This window comes from Falco cherrug, chromosome 7 (assembly GCF_023634085.1).
Source record: "Falco cherrug isolate bFalChe1 chromosome 7, bFalChe1.pri, whole genome shotgun sequence".
NCBI classification, from domain to species: Eukaryota; Metazoa; Chordata; class Aves; order Falconiformes; family Falconidae; genus Falco; species Falco cherrug.
Genome location: NC_073703.1, coordinates 35,527,670 through 35,546,235, shown reverse-complemented (window position 1 = coordinate 35,546,235; position 18,566 = coordinate 35,527,670). Strand labels below are relative to the sequence as shown.

General features: G+C 51.1%; 1 protein-coding gene across 12 annotated transcripts in view; it reads right to left on the bottom strand.

Annotated features, from left to right (window-relative positions):
* Positions 1 to 18,566, bottom strand: part of TRIM9 (tripartite motif containing 9) — a 71,279-nt gene that overhangs the window by 29,039 nt on the left and 23,674 nt on the right. For all 12 annotated transcript variants that reach the window (XM_055716927.1, XM_055716932.1, XM_055716933.1 and 9 more), the window contains exons 2-3: positions 2,125 to 2,220; positions 1,538 to 1,660 (exon numbers count right to left, since the gene is read on the bottom strand). In XM_055716927.1, the coding sequence (XP_055572902.1) occupies positions 1,538 to 1,660; positions 2,125 to 2,220 (219 nt within the window). The remainder of the gene's footprint in view (positions 1 to 1,537; positions 1,661 to 2,124; positions 2,221 to 18,566) is intronic.

The following is an 18,566-nucleotide window of genomic DNA, read 5'->3' as shown; positions in this document are numbered from 1 at the left end:
CATCTGTTGGAGAACCCAGCACCACGGAGCCCCTCCTGCCCACGCAGCTCCCTTCCCATGGTGTGTGGGGAGCTGTAAAAGCTTGGCCCTTCAGGAATGGAGGCTTGAGGGCTGATTTTAACAGAGTCCAGTCTGAAACCCAGCAGCTGTTTCTTCTTTTAAGGTCCAGGACTGCCTAAAGCCCAGTTGATAACAAGGGTGGATGGGGGTGGGACATACGTGTGCATGTGCTGGGGGGACAGGCAATATGGTAAGAGCAAGCAGTGGGATGCAGATCCTTTCTTCTGGCCAAAAAGTGAAAGGTCTCTGTGGGTTGTGCTGAGCAGGGAAATTACTTTGTGCTGCCTGGCTTTGTAAGAGTTTAACTAACCGTGCCATGAAGGGGAAGAGGGAAAGAGAGCCCACCAGGCAGTGGAGGTCCTCTCTGTGCCTAGAAGACAAGCTGGCGGCATGGCATGCCTATTTGAGGTTGTGCTTTATTGTTGGACACTGAGCACTGATGCTGGGCTCGGTCCCACAAAGCTGCTATTGTCCATCTCCTGATGGAAATGCTCACATGCCCTCGTGTTGCAGTGCCCATCATCTGCAGGCAGACAACTGGCAGCCTCCTCCTCCATTTTAGGCAGCTCCAGGAATCCCTCTGGGAGCCTACTGGGTGGCCCAAATCAAGGCCGGGGGGGGATGCAAGTGGAGCCAGAAAAGAGACATGGATGTTTCTAGCCAGAACACTGAAAAGCCCTTGCAAGAGGGACCCTGGAAGCACAAAGTGATGTGAAATGCCTCAGTTGCCCTGTATCAGTGATGGCTGAGGTGCAACTAGCTTGTCCAGCAGGTACTGGGCTATGCTACACCTGCTACCCCCAGTCCCGGGTGAGATTTGACACTTTGCTTCCATTTTGAGCCGTAAACCAGCTGAAAAGACACAGTGTAGTGACTGCAGTAACGACACAAGCCAGGAGCCCCTTTTCACAGCTGACCTCAACGCTCACGTTGAGAGCTGCACCTCAGCTCCCCCAATGCCAACAATTTACCTCTCAGTGCAACCACCACCTTGAGGCTATGAGGTGCTCACCAAGTACAAAACACAGAGCAATTCCTGCTCCTGCCTGGTGATGAAAGCGGCATCTCATGACAACATGTGCCCCAGGACTTCAGCTGAAGACAGCAGAAGTTACAGGCACTCAGCATCCTGCAGGATCACACCAGTAGCTTCAAACCAATGTTGTACATTTTCCAGCCTGTGGATGCTGTACACATGGTTGTGCTGACCTAATGACTAGTAACTGGCCCAATTCGGTAGGAACCACCACTTGGAGGAAGCAGCACTTTGTTCAGGGCCTGTCATGCTGGGAGTGGGCTGGGCATCTGCAGCAAAATGGAATTCAGCTAATGTGAAAAGCAAGAGCAGCTTTCCAGTGACCTCGCTGCTCCTCCCGTGGTACTTCACCCCAACAAACAGCACGACAGTCCTCATCCCCATCTGGTGCCAACCCTGCAGAAAGCTCTCTGACCACCAAGCCGGTGGGTAGGGGCTCACCTTCAGCTTGTGCTCATGCTCCTTGTTGACCCGGGACAGCAACTGGGCTTTCCTTCTGTTGAGGGCATCAATGAGGGCATCACACTGGGCCACCAGACAGGCCTCAAACTCCACGCTGTTCTCCTGTGGGTCAGAGCAGAGCATCACAGCCCGGGGAGCATCTCTATTTCAGTTGGGAAACCTTGTATTTTTTTATGACACCACATGAGCCATATTTATATATGCAGCTGCACCACTGCAACTCACAAATCCACAGCAGTAGCATGTGGGATGCTTACGCCCTTGGCTCATGGCAAATGCCACCATGGTGGCAGGTGAGGAACAGGTTTTGTCCATCCTGCCACACCCTTGGATCTACCTGTGGCAGAGATGGGAAGGACTGGGGTCTCTGCTGCTCCCTCCACGACACAGGCAGCTTTGGGAGGAGCAGTTTTTGGGAGGGCTGCAGGGGGTAATAGGAAAAGCCAGGTGTGGGCCCCTTTGGGAGGACATCCACCAAACCAAGCTGGGGATGATGGGACAGAGGATGGCAGAGAGCAGCTCAAACTGGTAGGAGGGGGCTGTTCCTTGGCCAGAAGACACAGTACCTGGATTTGCTGCACCATGTTGCGGAGTTGGACCAGGAACTCTTTTGCTTCCTTGGCTCTGTCTGACAACCCATTCAGGGCCTGGGAAAGCTGGCTCTGCAGAGGGAAGAAAGAGTGAGTTCATTTCCACGTCCTGGACTCATGCTTGCGCTGGAGGAACTGATGTGCAATTTGGGCTGGGGATGGACTGCAGCCCAGCACTGCCTCCCCGGGCTGTGGAGCCTTCAGCAACCCACCAAGGTGTCCTTCTGCCCCTGCAGGCCCGAGTATAAGGAGAGGAAAAGGAGGGTTAGCCATCATCATGGATGTCCTGGCTTTGGGAAGCAGATATTCAGTGTCCGCCTCCTCCACAGGCTTCCCTGCATGATCAGGGACAAATCGCACCCATCCTGGGTCTCAAAGTGAGCCAGTCACTACCTCTGCTGGATCTGCGCTCTCCAGGGAGCCAGACACCAAAATCCTGTAGGATCTGACCCATGCCTGCTGAGGCTGACTACCACAAGGGCACAGGTCAGGCCACCTGATTCAGACTGAAAATCTCCCAGTCCCTCCTGAAAGCTAACATAAAGCAGGGTCCTCCATTGCTGTGCAAAATACTGACTGCTCCTTCCTCCTCCAGTGCTAGGGGTGGGAGCACACACCCACAGCCTGCTCTGGCCTGTGCTGAGCTGAGCAGCGTAACATGGAAATAATAATGATTGTCTTGTGCTTTCTCATTTTCATGGCGCTTCCCAAACATTAACTCAGGAATCTTTCTCTTTTGCCATGATTTCAGCAACAGTTATTATCTCAAGAGCTGGGCAAATCACCCCTGAAAATTTACCTCTCGGGACAGATTTTGCCTCTTTTGTGGGCTGCAAATTGCCTGCAAACATCATGCAGGTTTTGAGGTGTGATCTTTTTTTGCAGCTGACACAGAAGGGAGCCCAGAAGACGGCTGATGTCCCCAAATCTCCAAAAACCTAATTGCAACCATCTCTCCTGTGATCAGGATGTTGGCACCAGGCTGGCCCCTGCTCTGTTGTGCCGTGCTCCCTCAGATGCTGGCACAGGGAGAGGGAGGAGGTGAGACAGGAACGGGGAGGAGGGGGAGTGATGGTGCAGAAGGGATGAGAGGTCAGCAGAGCGCAGTGCCTGCTGAGATGGTGCTGGGCTGAAATCAAGAAAAAAAGAATTGCTATCGAAGAGACAAGGCAGCAAATGAATGGCAACCATTTAATGGCCCAGAAAATGACCTTACTGCTGCTTCCCCAGGAGATGTTAATATAACCCTAGTGATTTCTGCATTTCCTTTGTAATTTATCGTGCCCATGTCATTAGGATGTGGAGCTAATCAGTGAATGCATCTCTAATAAAAATGGGATTGCTAAGTCAGCTCAGCAGGTCTCTGTCTCTCCTCCCTCCCCGCCCCGAGCAAAGGCTGGAAGAGAGCTGAGGCCAGAGCCCGAGTTGCTCCCCACAGCACCGGCAGCCCCATGCACTTCAGGGACAACCCAGCCCTGCCTCATCCTCTCTGCTGCATCCCTGCAAAAGCCTCCCTCACCCTGCCCCATGCTCGCTCTCCACAGCCCAGGCACGACTCCAGCCCTCCCACATTTAGGAAGACATCTTAAGCTTGGCAAGGTGGTTTGCTGAGAGCCAAGCGCTGCAGGGCCCTGGTCTCCGATAATGCAGGCAATTAATAGAGAACATCAGCAGGAGTTTGTTATGTTTACAAGCGTCTCATTAAAATTGCAGCATGGTGTGGTTTTTTTTTTCCTTTAATAAAATCTTTAGAAGGCTTTTTTTTTTTCTATCAACATACATTTCAGAAGGGGGATCTTTAAATCAGCCTAACTCTTGAGGCTTCCCAATGGGAAAGCATTTTAAATATGCTCTTAAAATTTAATGAGCTCAACACCACCAGTGTGTGCTGTCCATGTGCAGCTCCTTCACCCTGGACACCCCAGACTCACAGCACAATGGCTTCCATGGCACAGCAAGCTTTGAGCCCGTACACAAAAAGAAAAAGATGGTCCATCGTGTTCAGAGCATCCCTCCCTGCGGTTTTACACTACATCCCCCTTCTCAGCTCAGCCCTTCCCTCTGCTCGAGATGTTCTCAATGCCACCAGTGCCTCCAGGTGAGGGGCACAAACCAGTCAGGAAACCATATTTTTTCCATAATCATAAGGTTAGTGAGGTGCACAGTGGACACCCTGCCCTGTGCCTCATCCCCAGCACGGAGAATGGGATGCCGACACCAGCATGCCCAGCTCACAGTGCTGTGCAGTAAGAGCCAGCATCACCTGTGCAAAGCTGATGATGCCAGCTCCTATGCACGGGTGGCCACAAACTCCTCAACACACATGAGAGTCCTAAGGTTTTGTTTTTCATCAGCATGAGCTTTGTGCCGATCTCCAGGAAGGGTCCCTATTACGCCACAGGCTCTCCTGGAGTGGAGATACATTCCTGGACATGTCCCCTTTGAAACAAACATCTGCCCAGCTCTCCTGCTGCATCCCTGCTGCTTATGGCAAGAGTCATCCCGCCGGGGACTCAGAGCTGCAAGCCATCACAGTTAGCCCATTAAACAAGGTTAATTAATGCTATACGACAACGGAGTGTGTATGAGAATGTGCGCAGGGACTCGTGGGCATGCCTGAATGTATTCATTAAGGGCAGCGCTGCAGGCGCAGTGACAACACAATTCATAACCGTATGCCACAGAAAAACAAAGTCCTTCTGGTTTCTGTTATGTTAATAAGTCAGAGGCTGCAGAGCAAAATTAGATGACTGATCAGGTCCATAAATTCTACAGGTACCTTCCATGACCCTTGGAGCAAACCCAAGCTTTAAGGCAGTCTGTCGCTTCAGAGAAGGATTTAATCACCGGACATGGAAGGTAGTGTCACAGGTTTCCCACAAGCATGTGATCCACATGGAGGGAGCAGGAAATAGAGACTCAGGAGGAGTTCTCCACATGGGAGCAGTTGGCTGGAAGGATCTCAAGCCTTGTCTCCTGCAGGTGCTATACCAGATCATAGGAAACAAGATGCTGTTAGTACTTCTGACACACACTGGAGGGATTTCCCCTCCCGGCAGAAATGCAGCACTTTGCATCTCCACATGGAAACAAAATCTTTGGGTCTTCTCAGGGCCAGGAACCCCGACCTGGGAACCACTGTCCCCCTGCAGAGCAGGGGATGGTGGATGGAGATGCAGCACCCTTCAGTGTGCAGTGGGCCAGCCAGCCAGCTTGCATGCGCTGGACTGGAGCAGAGTCCCACCTCCAAGCTAGCACAGGCAGGGGAATTAATGAGTGTGAAATGAAGAAAAATCCCATTTAGCAGCGTCTTAAAATCAAGTGAATTTGTTCTTTGCAGAAAGCTGGCCTCTTTTTCAATGCTCTTGTTTCAAGGCAGTAAGAAGAGACCTCTGTAATTCACATTAGCATTAATGGGAGCTAAGCATTTAAATCTCTGTCCCTGGAGCACTTAGGAGAGAATCCGTCCACTCTTTGTGCTCGCTAATAGCTCTGTAACCCTCCTTCCCAGGCATGGTTGACAAAGGGATTTCTGTCACTCTTTGATTCCCTTGTCCCAGAGCACGGATAAGCGGATAAGCGCAGTTGGTGCAGAAGGCTGGTGGCTCATAGGGCTGAGCAGGCTCCAAGAAACAGAGAAAAGCACCATTTTAAACTCTGCATCATCTCTCAGACAGAGCTGGTTTGGTTCTCCTCCAGTATAACCTAGCTGCCAGGGATGGAGCTCCTCCACGTTTACCTTGAGGCGAGGAGGGAGCTGGGCCTGTTATTTTAGGAGGCACCAGGTCCCACTCAGCATTGGATGCTGGATTCACAGCGTCGACTCTGTGTGACAGCTCCATCTGGCATACCGAGAAACGCCCAAAGTTAGCTAGCGTTGGCCACCAACAAGAGTGAGGGACAGTTGCTCTCATTTCAAACCCCAACTCATTTGCAGATTCTGACACTAGACAAGATGCCTGGAGTATTCAGGAGAGACACCACTTTCCTCCTCTGCAAGCTGAAAACCGGTTGCTAGCCCTGCTCCCTGTGCCCCTGCACACCCAGGAGCTCTGGAGCCCTGCCCGCCCCCAGCTCGCAAGGGCTGTGCCTCCATGCAGGAAAGCAAGCTTGCGTGTGATGGTGAAAAGTCATGAATTTAAATGACATCAAGAAAGGACATTTCTGATCAAGGCCAGGCCAAATGTACACCCCAGTGCAGCATCTTCTGTACAACGGTGCTCTTCCAGCCTCAACAGTTCACAGCTCAGAAACCTGATGAGGCTGGCATGGCTTTCATGTAGCCTGTGTAACGCGCCTCAGATGTCTCTTCTACAGAACTAGCCTGTCTCCTCACAGACCAACATAAGCTTTTATCACCCACAAGGTCCTGTAGCAAGGAGTTCGCAGCTTAAGTTCATGCCTTGTGCAAGCCACCCCCTCTTGGCTGCAGCAGACTATGTCTTGCATCAAAGGCCGTTTGCACCTAAGATTTCAGATGACCACACCTCCTTACCAGCCAAAGATGGGCTACATGCTCTGGGTCACCCCAGGACAGAAAACCTACCCCAAAAGAGCTCTTGGCATTACATCATGAGCCCAGTACCTGCTCTGACATCCCAAGTGTTGCAACCAGCCCCTGTTTCTTCTCTCCTTCCAACCACATCATCTTGCAGCCAGTTCCTCTGCTGGAGCACCCGTATGGAGGTAAAAGAGGAATAAGCCACGGAAAGAAAAGATGCTGTTCTGCTTGTACCCTCAAAATGAGCTGTCACAGATGCTGGAGTCGAAGTCAGGTGCTTCTTTCCTTTAATTAAAGCATAGGATCTACAGCCTTTGAATCTTGGGGCAAGCTTACTGTATGTGATGCCTGACTAATTAAAATGGGATGTTTAATTAAAATTTGCATTCAGTCAGGAAGTTGATGAAGCTAAACTGCTGCTAATTGGCTTTCGGCTCCAGTCACGACAGCCTGACTTTTGGATTCAACACTGCCCAAGAAGAGAAACCAGGAGCTCTGCCTGGAGCTGCAGCCTGGGCTGAACCCGCCCCTGGAGACTTGAGCCTGCACCACGGGGCGAGGGGGAGACCAGGCTGGACAGTGCCACATCCCGGGGTCCTGCAGGAGCTGGGCCTCATGGCAGACTGGTGACCGTGGGGAGCTGGCTGTGCCCTGTGCGGCGAAGAAGCCTGCCAACCTGCCCCGGGGAAGGCTCCTTCCTGAGCTTACTCCCAGCAATGATAAATGCAAAGATAAAATCACGCCTTCACCCTTCTCCCTGTTCCTCCTTTGCCACCTGACAATCATTCAGTCGCTCCTGCTAAGCCTGCTCTGGGGCTGACTTGGCATCACTGCTATGCACTGATGGCTAAAGCTCCTGGCTGCTCTCCAGCAACACCCACATGCCCACTGGCCATGCTGTCTCTGCTCCCACTGAACAGTGCCCAGACCCCTTCCCCATTTCCCTTGCACACATCCCCAAACTGTATCAGTGACCCCTGTGTACTTACTCTGATGAAGACAAGTAAATGAGTCTGAAACCTACTCAGAAACAGCTCTGTTTGATCACTGCTCACAGACAGCAGCTGCGAGAGCTCTGCCCACCAGCTCCTAATGCATGTGATGTGATGTGACAGCACACAGGGCTAGGCAGTTACTACCTGTGTGCATTTAACGACACCTCTTATCAAAAATGCCTTACACCTCTGCAGCTACTGCTATCAAACCTGAACCTCCTCAAAGGTCCTCCTCCTTTCCTCTCCATCCTGCTCTGCTAAGCCTGGTCCCATGAAATCACACTGGAAATGCAGATGTGCAGCAGACAGTAGGTTACACCCCAAGGCAACCTCATCCCATGCCCAAAAGGTTGGTGGAGAGCTGCACTTTCACTGCAGACCACTTCCTCTCTGCGTGCTGAAGTCCTTCAGCACCTTTGGAGAGCAAGCAGGCAACAGTCTTGAAAGCTGCAGACCAGCGCTTACTCCCAGGCCCACCGTGGCATGCCTCTGGCAGGGAAGTGGTATAGATACAGGCGACTGATGTTCTGTGTTTGCAGGATGAGCAAAGCCAGACCATCTTAGCTCCTAGTAACGGTAACCTTGAGCCAAGGCAGGTGATAGGAACAGAGCATGGGTCTGAATTACCCCTTTCCAAACACCTCACCGTTCTGCTGCTGTGCATTTGACGTAGGTCCAGCTCAGGTTGTCCTGGCTTCCCATGAGAAGGATGTGCTGTCAGCCTGACATAAAGCCACAAATAAACTAACAGACGGGAAAGCCTACACGTGTCAGCAGGACACACATACACAGAGCCAAGTCCGTGAACAAAGCTCCTAGGTGCAAACTGCAGGCTAGAAATGAACCCCCGGGAATAGCTCCCGTGCTGCAGACAATGGGGGAAGCAAGAGATTGGAAGGCAGCAATCGCTACCGCTGTGTACCGATTGCTACCACTCCATACCAGAGGTCTTGGTTCTCCTCCTTCGTTGTCATTATGGGGGGGGGGGGGAAACTGGAGTATGCAGGAGGAAGAAAAAAAGTAAATCACTACAATATAGCAGCCCCTGGGAGAGGAGCACCGTGCAGGCAGTGTGCCTCAGGGCCAGGCTGCTGCTCCTGCCTCTGCAGCAGCCTGGAGAGCAGCCGGGGTCTGCAAAGCAGATGATCCTCTGCACATACCAGGTGGGCTGGCTCTCCAGGGCAGGCAAGCACCTGCAGAGCACATTGCCTGTGGGGCAATTTTTATTGACATTACAGTTAATTCCATGGCCTATGGAGGGGCCCCTCTATCTCTAGTAGAGGCAGACACTACACCCACTATTATTAATCCCAGACCCTGGTGGATCTTTCTGGGGGAAGCATGCAGTTCTTTGCCACTCCAGTTCTGGGAAAACCCCAGGCAGAATCTGAGAAGGGAGGACACCTGAGATGGGGACACTTTGAGGTGTCTCAGCTCTGTGGTGGTGACACTCACGTGCAGGTCCACAAGGATCCCCAGCCCAGGCTGAGGCATGGGTGAGTTACAGCCTTGTCAGTGCAAACAGAGGGATGCAGTGGCTTTGGGATGCCCAAAGATCCAACCTGGCATGGCTGTATTGATAGTGTGGAGCAGCAGATCACCCAGCCCTCAACCCCTCTGCAGTGCCAAGGGTACCCAGCGCCCACAGACAGCAACAGGTGCTGAGCGTGCTCAGCACCCTTGGGGACACAGACTGTGTTTTGTGCACAGAGAATTTTCCTCCTGCAGCTTCCTCCCTTCTCTCATCTCCCATGCTTTCTCCCCAGCCCCATGCAGCAACACAGCAGACTCACGTGTGCCACCCAAAGCCACACTCCAGAAGAGACTGTGGGCCAAGCCAGGATGGAGGCAGTGGAAAATTCAGCTGGGAAAAAATCCTCACATCCCCTCTGCCAGGCAGACAGGATGTCTGCAGCCCTCCCACAAGCTGGGGGAGGTGATGAAGTGAGTTTTGCCCCATGCCAAGTCCCAAAGCCGGACTGCTGCCTGCTGGCTGGTAGGATTTTGTTAAAGCCACTTAGTTTTTGATAGCGTTGATAACAGAGCGGCAAAGATGTTCTGGGTGCTGCAGTGCAGAACAGAAATCACTGCCAATCCCAGTGGTGTCAGAGTTGGAGGCCTTATCAGCTCAGCCCAGGTTGTTCTTATTTATTCCTGCCCACCCTGAGTCATTGCTTATCAAGGTGGTGAAATCTTGCATGTGGACACTCGTCTGTCCTTCCCTGCAATAAGGAGCTGCCACAGGGCTACGTGTGTTTGTTGGGTCTGTGGAGGGCTGTGCATGGCACAGTCTCCAGAAGCAGAACCTGGAATGTCCAGGTGAAGGGCAAGCCAGGTCAGACGCTGTGGACAGCTGCCTACCCCACACAAGCCTGGATGGTACCAGGATGCCTGCCTGCTGTGGCACAGTGCTGGCCTAACCAACCCCTTAGGTACACAGCTAAGCCTGTGTCTGCACCGTTTCTGGCCCAAGCCCTGTGTTTGTGGGATTGCTTGCTTCCTTGGGATGCTCATCCTACCTCCTGATCTCCCCTGTGTTCTCTGTGGGACGATGACTGCAATAACCAGCCAGGAGCCGAAGCCCCCAGTACCGACGTGCTGTCACTTGGGCACACAGATGGCCCCAGCCACTGGCTTTGTTCACACAGACACAAGGGCAGTGTATTTCCGCAGCAGGCAGAACTGATTCAAAGGCTCCAGCCTGAAAATAAAGCAAGTATATATTCTTTTCAAGCATAACCTTGCTAAAACCCTTTCATTGCCTTCCATGTGGCTACAGGATTCCCTGGCCTTGGGAAGGCAGGCTGCTCTGCCTCTCCCAGCCTTGCTGTGGGCAATGCTGAATTCACACTGATTTTCCTGTGTGTTTTATTTAGCCTGGTCTCACTGACATCCTGCAGCAGCAGTGGTAACGTCCATCGGTCCTCTGTACCAGCACAGTGACTTGCCTAGCCCAGCTCACTGCCTGGCTGCCCAGAGCCCCTCACACATGGCAGAAAGGGGTGGGTTCTACGTCCTGACCAGCCCCAGACTTCAGGGGTTCTCTCTAAAAGGAGATTTCTCATGTTTTGAAAATGACCTGCTGCAACTTGGTTGCCAAGCTCTGGAACTGTGCGTTAGCCAGCACTGGGGACACTGCTGGAAGCAAGAAACTTAGGGTATAAACATCAATTATTCTCTTTGCGTGGACTTCAATGCATGTAATTGCTATGCCAAAATTGTGAAAGAAAGGGCCTCCAAGACCCCCTGTTATGAGCAGCGTGCATGACGGTCTAGCTGGGATGCCAGAGCTGTGGGTGCCTGGGGGGACAGGCCACATGCTGCTTCTTCCACTCTGAAATGGCAAAGCATTTTGCTCCTGCTGTGATTCCTTGTGCTCACTTGAACCTGCTGCTCCCTGGTTCGCAGGCCTTCCATGGCCAGGACAGCTGGTGCTTTGCAGCCTGCAATGATTTCTCGTACAGGCTTTGAGAGAAGCCTGTACGAGAAGGAGAAGGAGGACTGAAACCTCCAGCTTCCAGCATCTTTGCACTTTGACCCCACTTCTTCAAAAGACAAACAATCAGGCAAAAAAACTCTCCAGCAGAAGATACAGCTGCCAAGCGGCCTGTGAGATAACATGCCAGCGGCTGGCTTCCAAAAATGTGGGGACGCCAGATGAAATTATTATACACCACTGGAGCCACAGTGAACTTCTGTCTCAAGCACTGCTGTGGGATCAACCTTGGTTTAGCTTAGGCCCCTGGAAGAGGGCAGATCTAGGAAGATTTCTTGCAACCTGATGAAGGCCAGCTTTGCACACAGGGACACTGTGTTGATCAGTTCCTTTGTGGCAACTTGCTTGGCTGTCTCTAGTCCCTGGGCTAAACAAATACAAGAGGTATGTAATGTCCTGGGCTGCTCCTTGTTGACAGTTCCTTGCTGTGAGGATGTGTTGAAGATGCTCTGTCCTTGCTTTGATATAGAAAATAGTCCTTGCTTTGATTTTTAGGGAGAAGAAACATAAGCACCTACTAATAGCCCTTTGATATTGTCCAATTAATTCCTGTTTTGCTTCATTAACACTCAACAACAAATCATCTTAGCTTTTCACTGGCAAAACATAACACATGTCCCTTTGAAATCCCAGACAGAACTGCCAGATCTATTACAGCAACACTGAGAAAAAGACAAGATAAGCAAGGGTCTGCTACCTGCCCACAGGGACACAGAGGGGCAAACAAGGTAAGGGTGAGAAACTATTTAAAAAAGGCCAAATATGGTGGACTGATCGGCACAGATCTGTACAGTGAGTAGATGCTGAGATCTGCTTTTCCTATATTTCAGGAGGAGAGACACTTTGGACTCACCCTTGCCTGGTTGTGCTTCAGTTGCACTGCATTAGGTGTGCTCCTGGAGTGCATCCTCCAGGCTGCATCCATGAGAGGAGTCCAGGTCTGCTGCAGCTCTGCACACAGACATCAGGGTGGACATGCAGGGTGGGAGTATTGCAAATGCATGTTGCAGCTTTTCGCTGCAGGCTGTTTTTCCGAGCTAAGCAATTTCCACATTCTGGTCTAGGTAGCAGTCTTCCTTGGAGTCTTGTAACCAAGATGATACTGATTGAGTCTGGCTTCTTCTGGGATCTGAACTCTGTCAAGAAGGCCACAAACTTTGCTAGCGGCTGGTTTGTGCAAGCAAGACTAGAATAAATTTGTCCCCGTTGTCCCTTGTGGGGCTGCTCAGGGCACAACAGGCAGCAAGCAGCTCAGCTCCCAGCTCTAAAGTCTACAGCTAGCCGAGATCCAAATGGGATCCTCAGGACACATCTCTTCCCCCTGCAACACTCACAGGCAACCTTGCAGGCTAGGGGGGAAATTAGCACAGGCTGGATGATGCATTTGTGCACAATCCTCCTGTTCCTTACATCAGCCAGGCCTGCTGTAGATGCAGGGTCCCTCTCCTGGCATCAGTGCACCCAGCAGCAGTGTCTTGCCAACCGTGAAGGGTGGTAAAGTTTACACACTGGTGCTTGCCTCCTCTTTGTTCATGCCTCTGCAACTCTGGGGTAGCTTTGCTGGTTCTACAACTGACAGTCACCAGGCCCAGCAAGTCTGAGTAACCAAAACAGGCATGGAGGGCATGCACCTTTGCTGTGAGATAGCGGGGAATCTGTAGAGCAATTAACAAGGCATCAACTGAAAGCAGTCTTTGTTCGCCACCTTCATCAGATGCATGAGTCCTGTCACTACTGGAGGCCAAGATGAGAGCTCAGGGAAGAGGGCTCTTGTTCTGTCTGCATTAGTGATGCCCAAGTCTTGATATACAGCAGACTCCACCGCCAGCTTTGTGCACCTGCACAGCCTCTGACTGCCACAACAGTGAAAGCTCTGCGAAGGATGTGACCGACATCACCAATCTACCAGCACCACAGAGATCCTCCCACAGCCTGGGTACAGCTCCCAGGTACCAAGGGTGCAACACCTCATCTCCAGCCCCACAGGTGTATGCTAAAGGAGTGCTCTTTGGGCTGAGGAGATGTGCAGATATGATGGATGCAGACACTAAAGTGACATGGGCCAGCAACAGAAGTATGGGCAGCTCCATATGGGTTGTAAGGAGGCTGGTGCAAGGAAGCAAAGAGATGCTTTGTGTGGAAAAGGCCCAGTGAAGATCCTGGTGCAAGCCAGTCCGTCCAGAGTAACAGTAGCACGCAGCTCCCTTTAATGACTGTGCTGAGCCATGTCTTGAGGACTGCAATCGTAATGATGGCTGATTACTGTCACTTGTGACCCAGCTGGGAGCACACTGATCTATAGTTGCTGCCGTGTGGCTGGTGGCATTTCCAAACCACTCTGGAAGCACAGGGCTCATTTGCTGTGTGTCAGTGTTGTTATGTTTTGAGAGATGAATGAGGCTGGCGAGAGGCAGAGGACAGCTCGCAGCCGAGTAATGACTTCTGCAGGCTTCCCCCCCCTCCCCTGCAAAGCATGGTCCAGCAACAATGTGGTGTCCTGAGCAGGTGGAAAAGCTTGTAGCTCTCCTGGACCAGCACACAGCCACATCCCTAAGCAGATGGGCTGGTTCTTTATTAGAGGTGCAACTTACAGGCAGAATAAGCACATACACTTCTCTCTGAAAAAGCTGGAAACACACTGTCTTGCACACTTTTCCTATATTTGTGGAAAAAGTAGGTTTAAGCACCCTTTGGTGCTCTCCAGCCCTCAGCGTGGCAAAAGGCAGCCTTGTGGGCACTGTCACTGCAGCCACTGGGGCTGTTTCACAGGCTCTGACCCCTGAAGACAGTGCCCGGGCATGCTGCTCCTCCTGGGCTCCCACCTGCTGGAGCCTGCAGCCTGTTTCCCTGATGGCTGGAGGAGTCAGGAGGGACAGCATGCACCCCTCTACCCTGGAGTGCCTCTCTCATCTGCAGAGGGGCATTCCCACCGGGCATGGCTTCTGCCAGGCTCCCCTGCTTCCAACTGCAGCTGCTGCTAGCACAGGGGCAAGGAGATGAAACGAGCAGAGCTGAATCCAATTAGAGAGATCTGGAAACAAGAGAGGAGATGGGACCGTGTCCAAGTTGCTGAGAGCTCCGTGTGCCCTCATGCCAAAAGAGGAGAATCACAGATGAGGAGGACAGGATGCCTGGTCCCGCTTAAGGATCCTTTGGCCAAATGGTGGTGTCAGAAAACTGCAGGCGAGAGCTGAGCACAACAGCATGCAGCATGGCTTAGCATCATACCACAAGCCCCGTTAGCATGCCTGGCGCTTGGGCTAACTAGCCTGGGTGCAGCTCCATGCTGCACGGGCCATGCTTGGAGGAAGCTCTCGAATGGCACCACAGGTCTGCACTGTGGCCTCCTGCTTGAGATGAGCAGACTGGGGTTGAGCCCAGCTGGCAAAGGGCTTCCTTGGACAGAAATCAGTCAGGGATAAGAATACAGCTGTCAACCTCCTAACAGCACTGGGGCTGCCTGCTGAAATCAGGCACATCCTGGCCTGATCAACAGATTTCCTTTCCCTAGGGATGACAAAGGGCAGGACATGTTGTAGACAGACTACAAGGGAAAAGCAGCCAGAAGACAAGTCTGTGCTGGAAGGGAAACTGCAGAAATTTGGCTTCCTGTGCCTTGCAAAGTGAGATGCATGTTACCCAGAGCTGCTGTTTATGCTGCTTTCCTTTGCTACCCTTACCAATGTAGAACCAGCCCTGAACGAGCACCGAGGAGCGAAACAAGAGAGATGGCTTATTGACAATGCGTTACCTACCGGTCTGCTGCACAGCTGTTGAGAAAGTCAGTGCATGACAAATATTGAGAGTAATAACATTCGGCAGTGCAAGGTAATCAAGGCAACTGATCTAGTTATAATAAGCCTCAGTGAGCGCAGAGTTCAGCTTCTGGAGGAGTACTCTGCAGGTCCGAAGGAACTGGCTCATCAAGCAAAATCTTCCCTACCTCAGGCAGCCACTGAAATAGCATTATTATTGTTTTTAAAACGTAACAAATTCATTGCACAGCCTTAATTGGAGAGAAAGGCAGTTAATAAAACTAGTCACTGCATTTTCTCAGAAGGCTGCTTAGCAGCTAATCTCTACAGCAGCTGATCCCTCCTTAGATGGCTGCTCTTTGTGGTATTTTCCCTTCACTCTGAATAAGCCTCCAAGCCCCAGATTCCCCTTCCCACAGCACAGAAGACATAAGGGAACACATATTAGGCATTCAGCTTGTGTCCTGAGCTCCTGGCCATCTCCAAGTGTAGTCTCCCCTTGATGCTGGCCTCTTAGCTCAAATGCTGTCCTCTTGAGATGCAGTGATCATCTCTACGTCATCTTCCTGGCAGCAGCAGTCCTCCATGGCTCAGTGTTCACCTCTGGCTCAGGTGAACGCTGGGCCAGTGAAGTGACACACACAAGAAACCCCAAGCAGCCAGCTCCAGGGACTATCCCAGGGCACACTGGAGAGGGAGCTGCCTCTACAAGGGGTCTGGAATTAAACAAATGGCAGTGGAGGAGGTTGAACAAGATAAAAAACTCAAATGGCTCAGCAGGAATGCACTGCTAAGAGCATAGACTCTTTTTAGGAGCCTTCAGGCATGCTGCAACAGTAGGAGAACCTGGAGAAATGGGCTTAAAACCAGCTTTTTTGTGAGTGATAAAGGAGTGTGCTGGTATTGCATCCATCTAGCTCCACTCTCTACTGTGCACAGGGAAGAGTTGGTCATGGCAACTCCCCAGGCAATAGCATGCTGACACATGGTGTTAACCTTAACAGAAGTGCTCTTTCTTGGCCTCGTGTTGGCAGGAGAACTGGGCCAAATATTGCTTACTTTCTCCATAAAAATCAAATAAACTCCATAAAGATCAAACAAATCTTCTGGTTTTTGCTGTTTGTCTCACCAAAGAAAATTTCCATTGCCTAATTTGTCTAACTTGCCTAAAAATGAATTTACAAGAGCAAAAGCTGCTGTAAGGGAAAAGCCTGGACACAAGGCTGCCTTCTGACCCACAACACTGCTGCAAACAAAAGCAGCCTTCGTTCTCTGGGAAAACTACTTTGGGATGTAAAGGACCGCACCAGTAACACCCTCCAAGAGAAGGTTCTTCTGCACCATTCTTCCCACAAGCTAGTGGAAGACCTCAGGAGAGGCAACAGAGCCTCTTACCGAGGTGGAAGGATGTACATCCATCATAGGACTAGAGGTATAGTCACCATATGACCAAGATGCCACTGTTGCTGTCCTGTGAGCATGGCATGTCTGGCCACTTCTGGTAATTTTATGTCAGTCACACACCCAGGCAAGGCCCCATCACCTAGCTGTTCATGCAAGCATGCAGTATGCTAAGACCATTAGCTCCCAAACACTGCAGAAGGGAATGGGCTCATTCTAGCCACATGGCGAATGCAGTCCTGGTTCTGGAGAAGACAGGCTGTGGGGTGCGATGAATTCCCACCAAAGCTTTAGAGACAGAGAAGCAGCCGCTCTGGTCAATGGCAAACTCCAAAGGAGGCCTCCACATGATGCTCAGGGAACATCTCACTATGGTCAAGCTTGTCAGCTCTTTCCAAGGACTCCCATGAGCCTATGACATGAAGAGTCAGAAGTGAAATACTGATGGTGTTACGGCCAGTGTTAATTACATATATGAAGCAGCAAAACCCTATCCCTGCTTCAGCTCACTGCTGCAAAAGGCTCAAGGCTGTAATATGTTGCGTCACCAGGGCTGCATCCATACTGAGACAAACCTCTCAAGTTTTGGTCTACATTTTTCTTGCAGAATTCCTTAAACCCACCTGTGCATTGTGAAAATGCCCAGTGAACAGCCCATTTCCTAAAGGTCAAACTCAGGTTTGTTGACAGAGTGGTCAGGATAGAGGTTCAGTATCTCTCTAGAGGTTCAGTATCTCTCTCAGTGGAGGAAAAGCAATGCAGCAGCAACCTGCTGGCATCTACCTAGCAAACACCCCTCAGGTGCCAGTGCTCCATTTGACCTTCCTTCTTCTTCAGGCTCAAGTTGTGCCAGAGGACGAGTCCATCCAGAAGAAAAGGAGCTCCCCAGGGATTGCTAAGAAATGGTCATAATTATGCAAAACAAATGAGCACTAGGGGAAGGACTGCCAGAAAAAGTCAAGGAGCTTTAAATCACTTCCAATCAGGTCAGTAATAGGGAAAGGCTGGGGTTTGGCTAGGTTGGAACAGCACAAACTACTGCTGCACCTTTTTATTAAAAAACATCTGGGGGACATTCTTGTAAATTCTTGAAATTCCCACCTGGCAAACCCTGTCTCCTTAGAGCCCACTTTTCTCCATGGTGCATAGAGAAACACGTAAGCAAAGACTCAGCTTACAATCTCACAGACCAAGATCTGTGTTCTGTATAGAACAAAGGTACTGTGGATGCACAAGCGTGGAAACAAACCAAGACCATCAGCCTGAGGGTGAAGCTGCCAGGGGACCAGTACACCAACTTTGTGGGGTACGGTTAGCATAAGAGTACAGAGATGCCAGGCTACTCCTGTGTGCAAGCACCAAGCATCTTCTCCTATGCAGTCATCCAGGCAGTGCATGGGGTCCTGGCACTGCCCAATATCCAGGAAGGTGCACACTGAAGATCCTGTGCTTTCTGCCTTAAAATTTTGCTCCATCTGCCTTCAATCCAATTACTGGACACTATTCCCACTCGGCATGCCTCTGTGGTTACTCACAACTTTAGCTCTTCCATCCCATTATTGCATTAAGCCTCTCAATCCGATTACTTTGTTTGGAGTGAAATTTAAACTTGATTAACTGCATAAACAATGACTTTTACCAGTCCTAGCCCAAACATAGGAGAAAGCAGGCTGAAGGCCCCATGGAGCAATTCCTCTTTCTGCAGTGAGACTATTGACCATCCTTTTGTCTTGTCCTGCAGCCTTTAATAACCATCTGTGTCCTTAATCTGGCACAGTCATCAACAGGCTTAACAGCTAGCCAACACCTTGACTTTGCTTTGACATTTAGTTGCCTAGAAAAGCAAACTGTATTGCCCTCTTCGGCTCGGAGCAGTACTCACTGAGGCACTAATATGGAATACACCCCATCACTGCCATCGGCTGGCATTCAGTGCACTCACTCTGGCTGGCACGAGTGACTGCAACTCTTCAGCACCACCATTGATGACCATGAAGTCCCACCACAAAGGGCAGCTCAATGAAACTGCCTTCCTGCTGAATGTGGTCCTGATTCTGCATCCAGGAGGCCTGGAGTCTAAGCCCTGCTCCACCATAGCTGACCAGTGTGATGCTGGGCAAGTCCACTTCTCCCATCTCCTGTCAGTGCAGACTGGAAAGCTCTGGGGCAGTTGGGTGGGTGGGCACTTGGTCTAAGGAAGCCTCATGTGCTTCCTAAAAAGGTAAAAGCGCAACTTTCAAACAACACCAACATGCAGGCTGACACCAAAC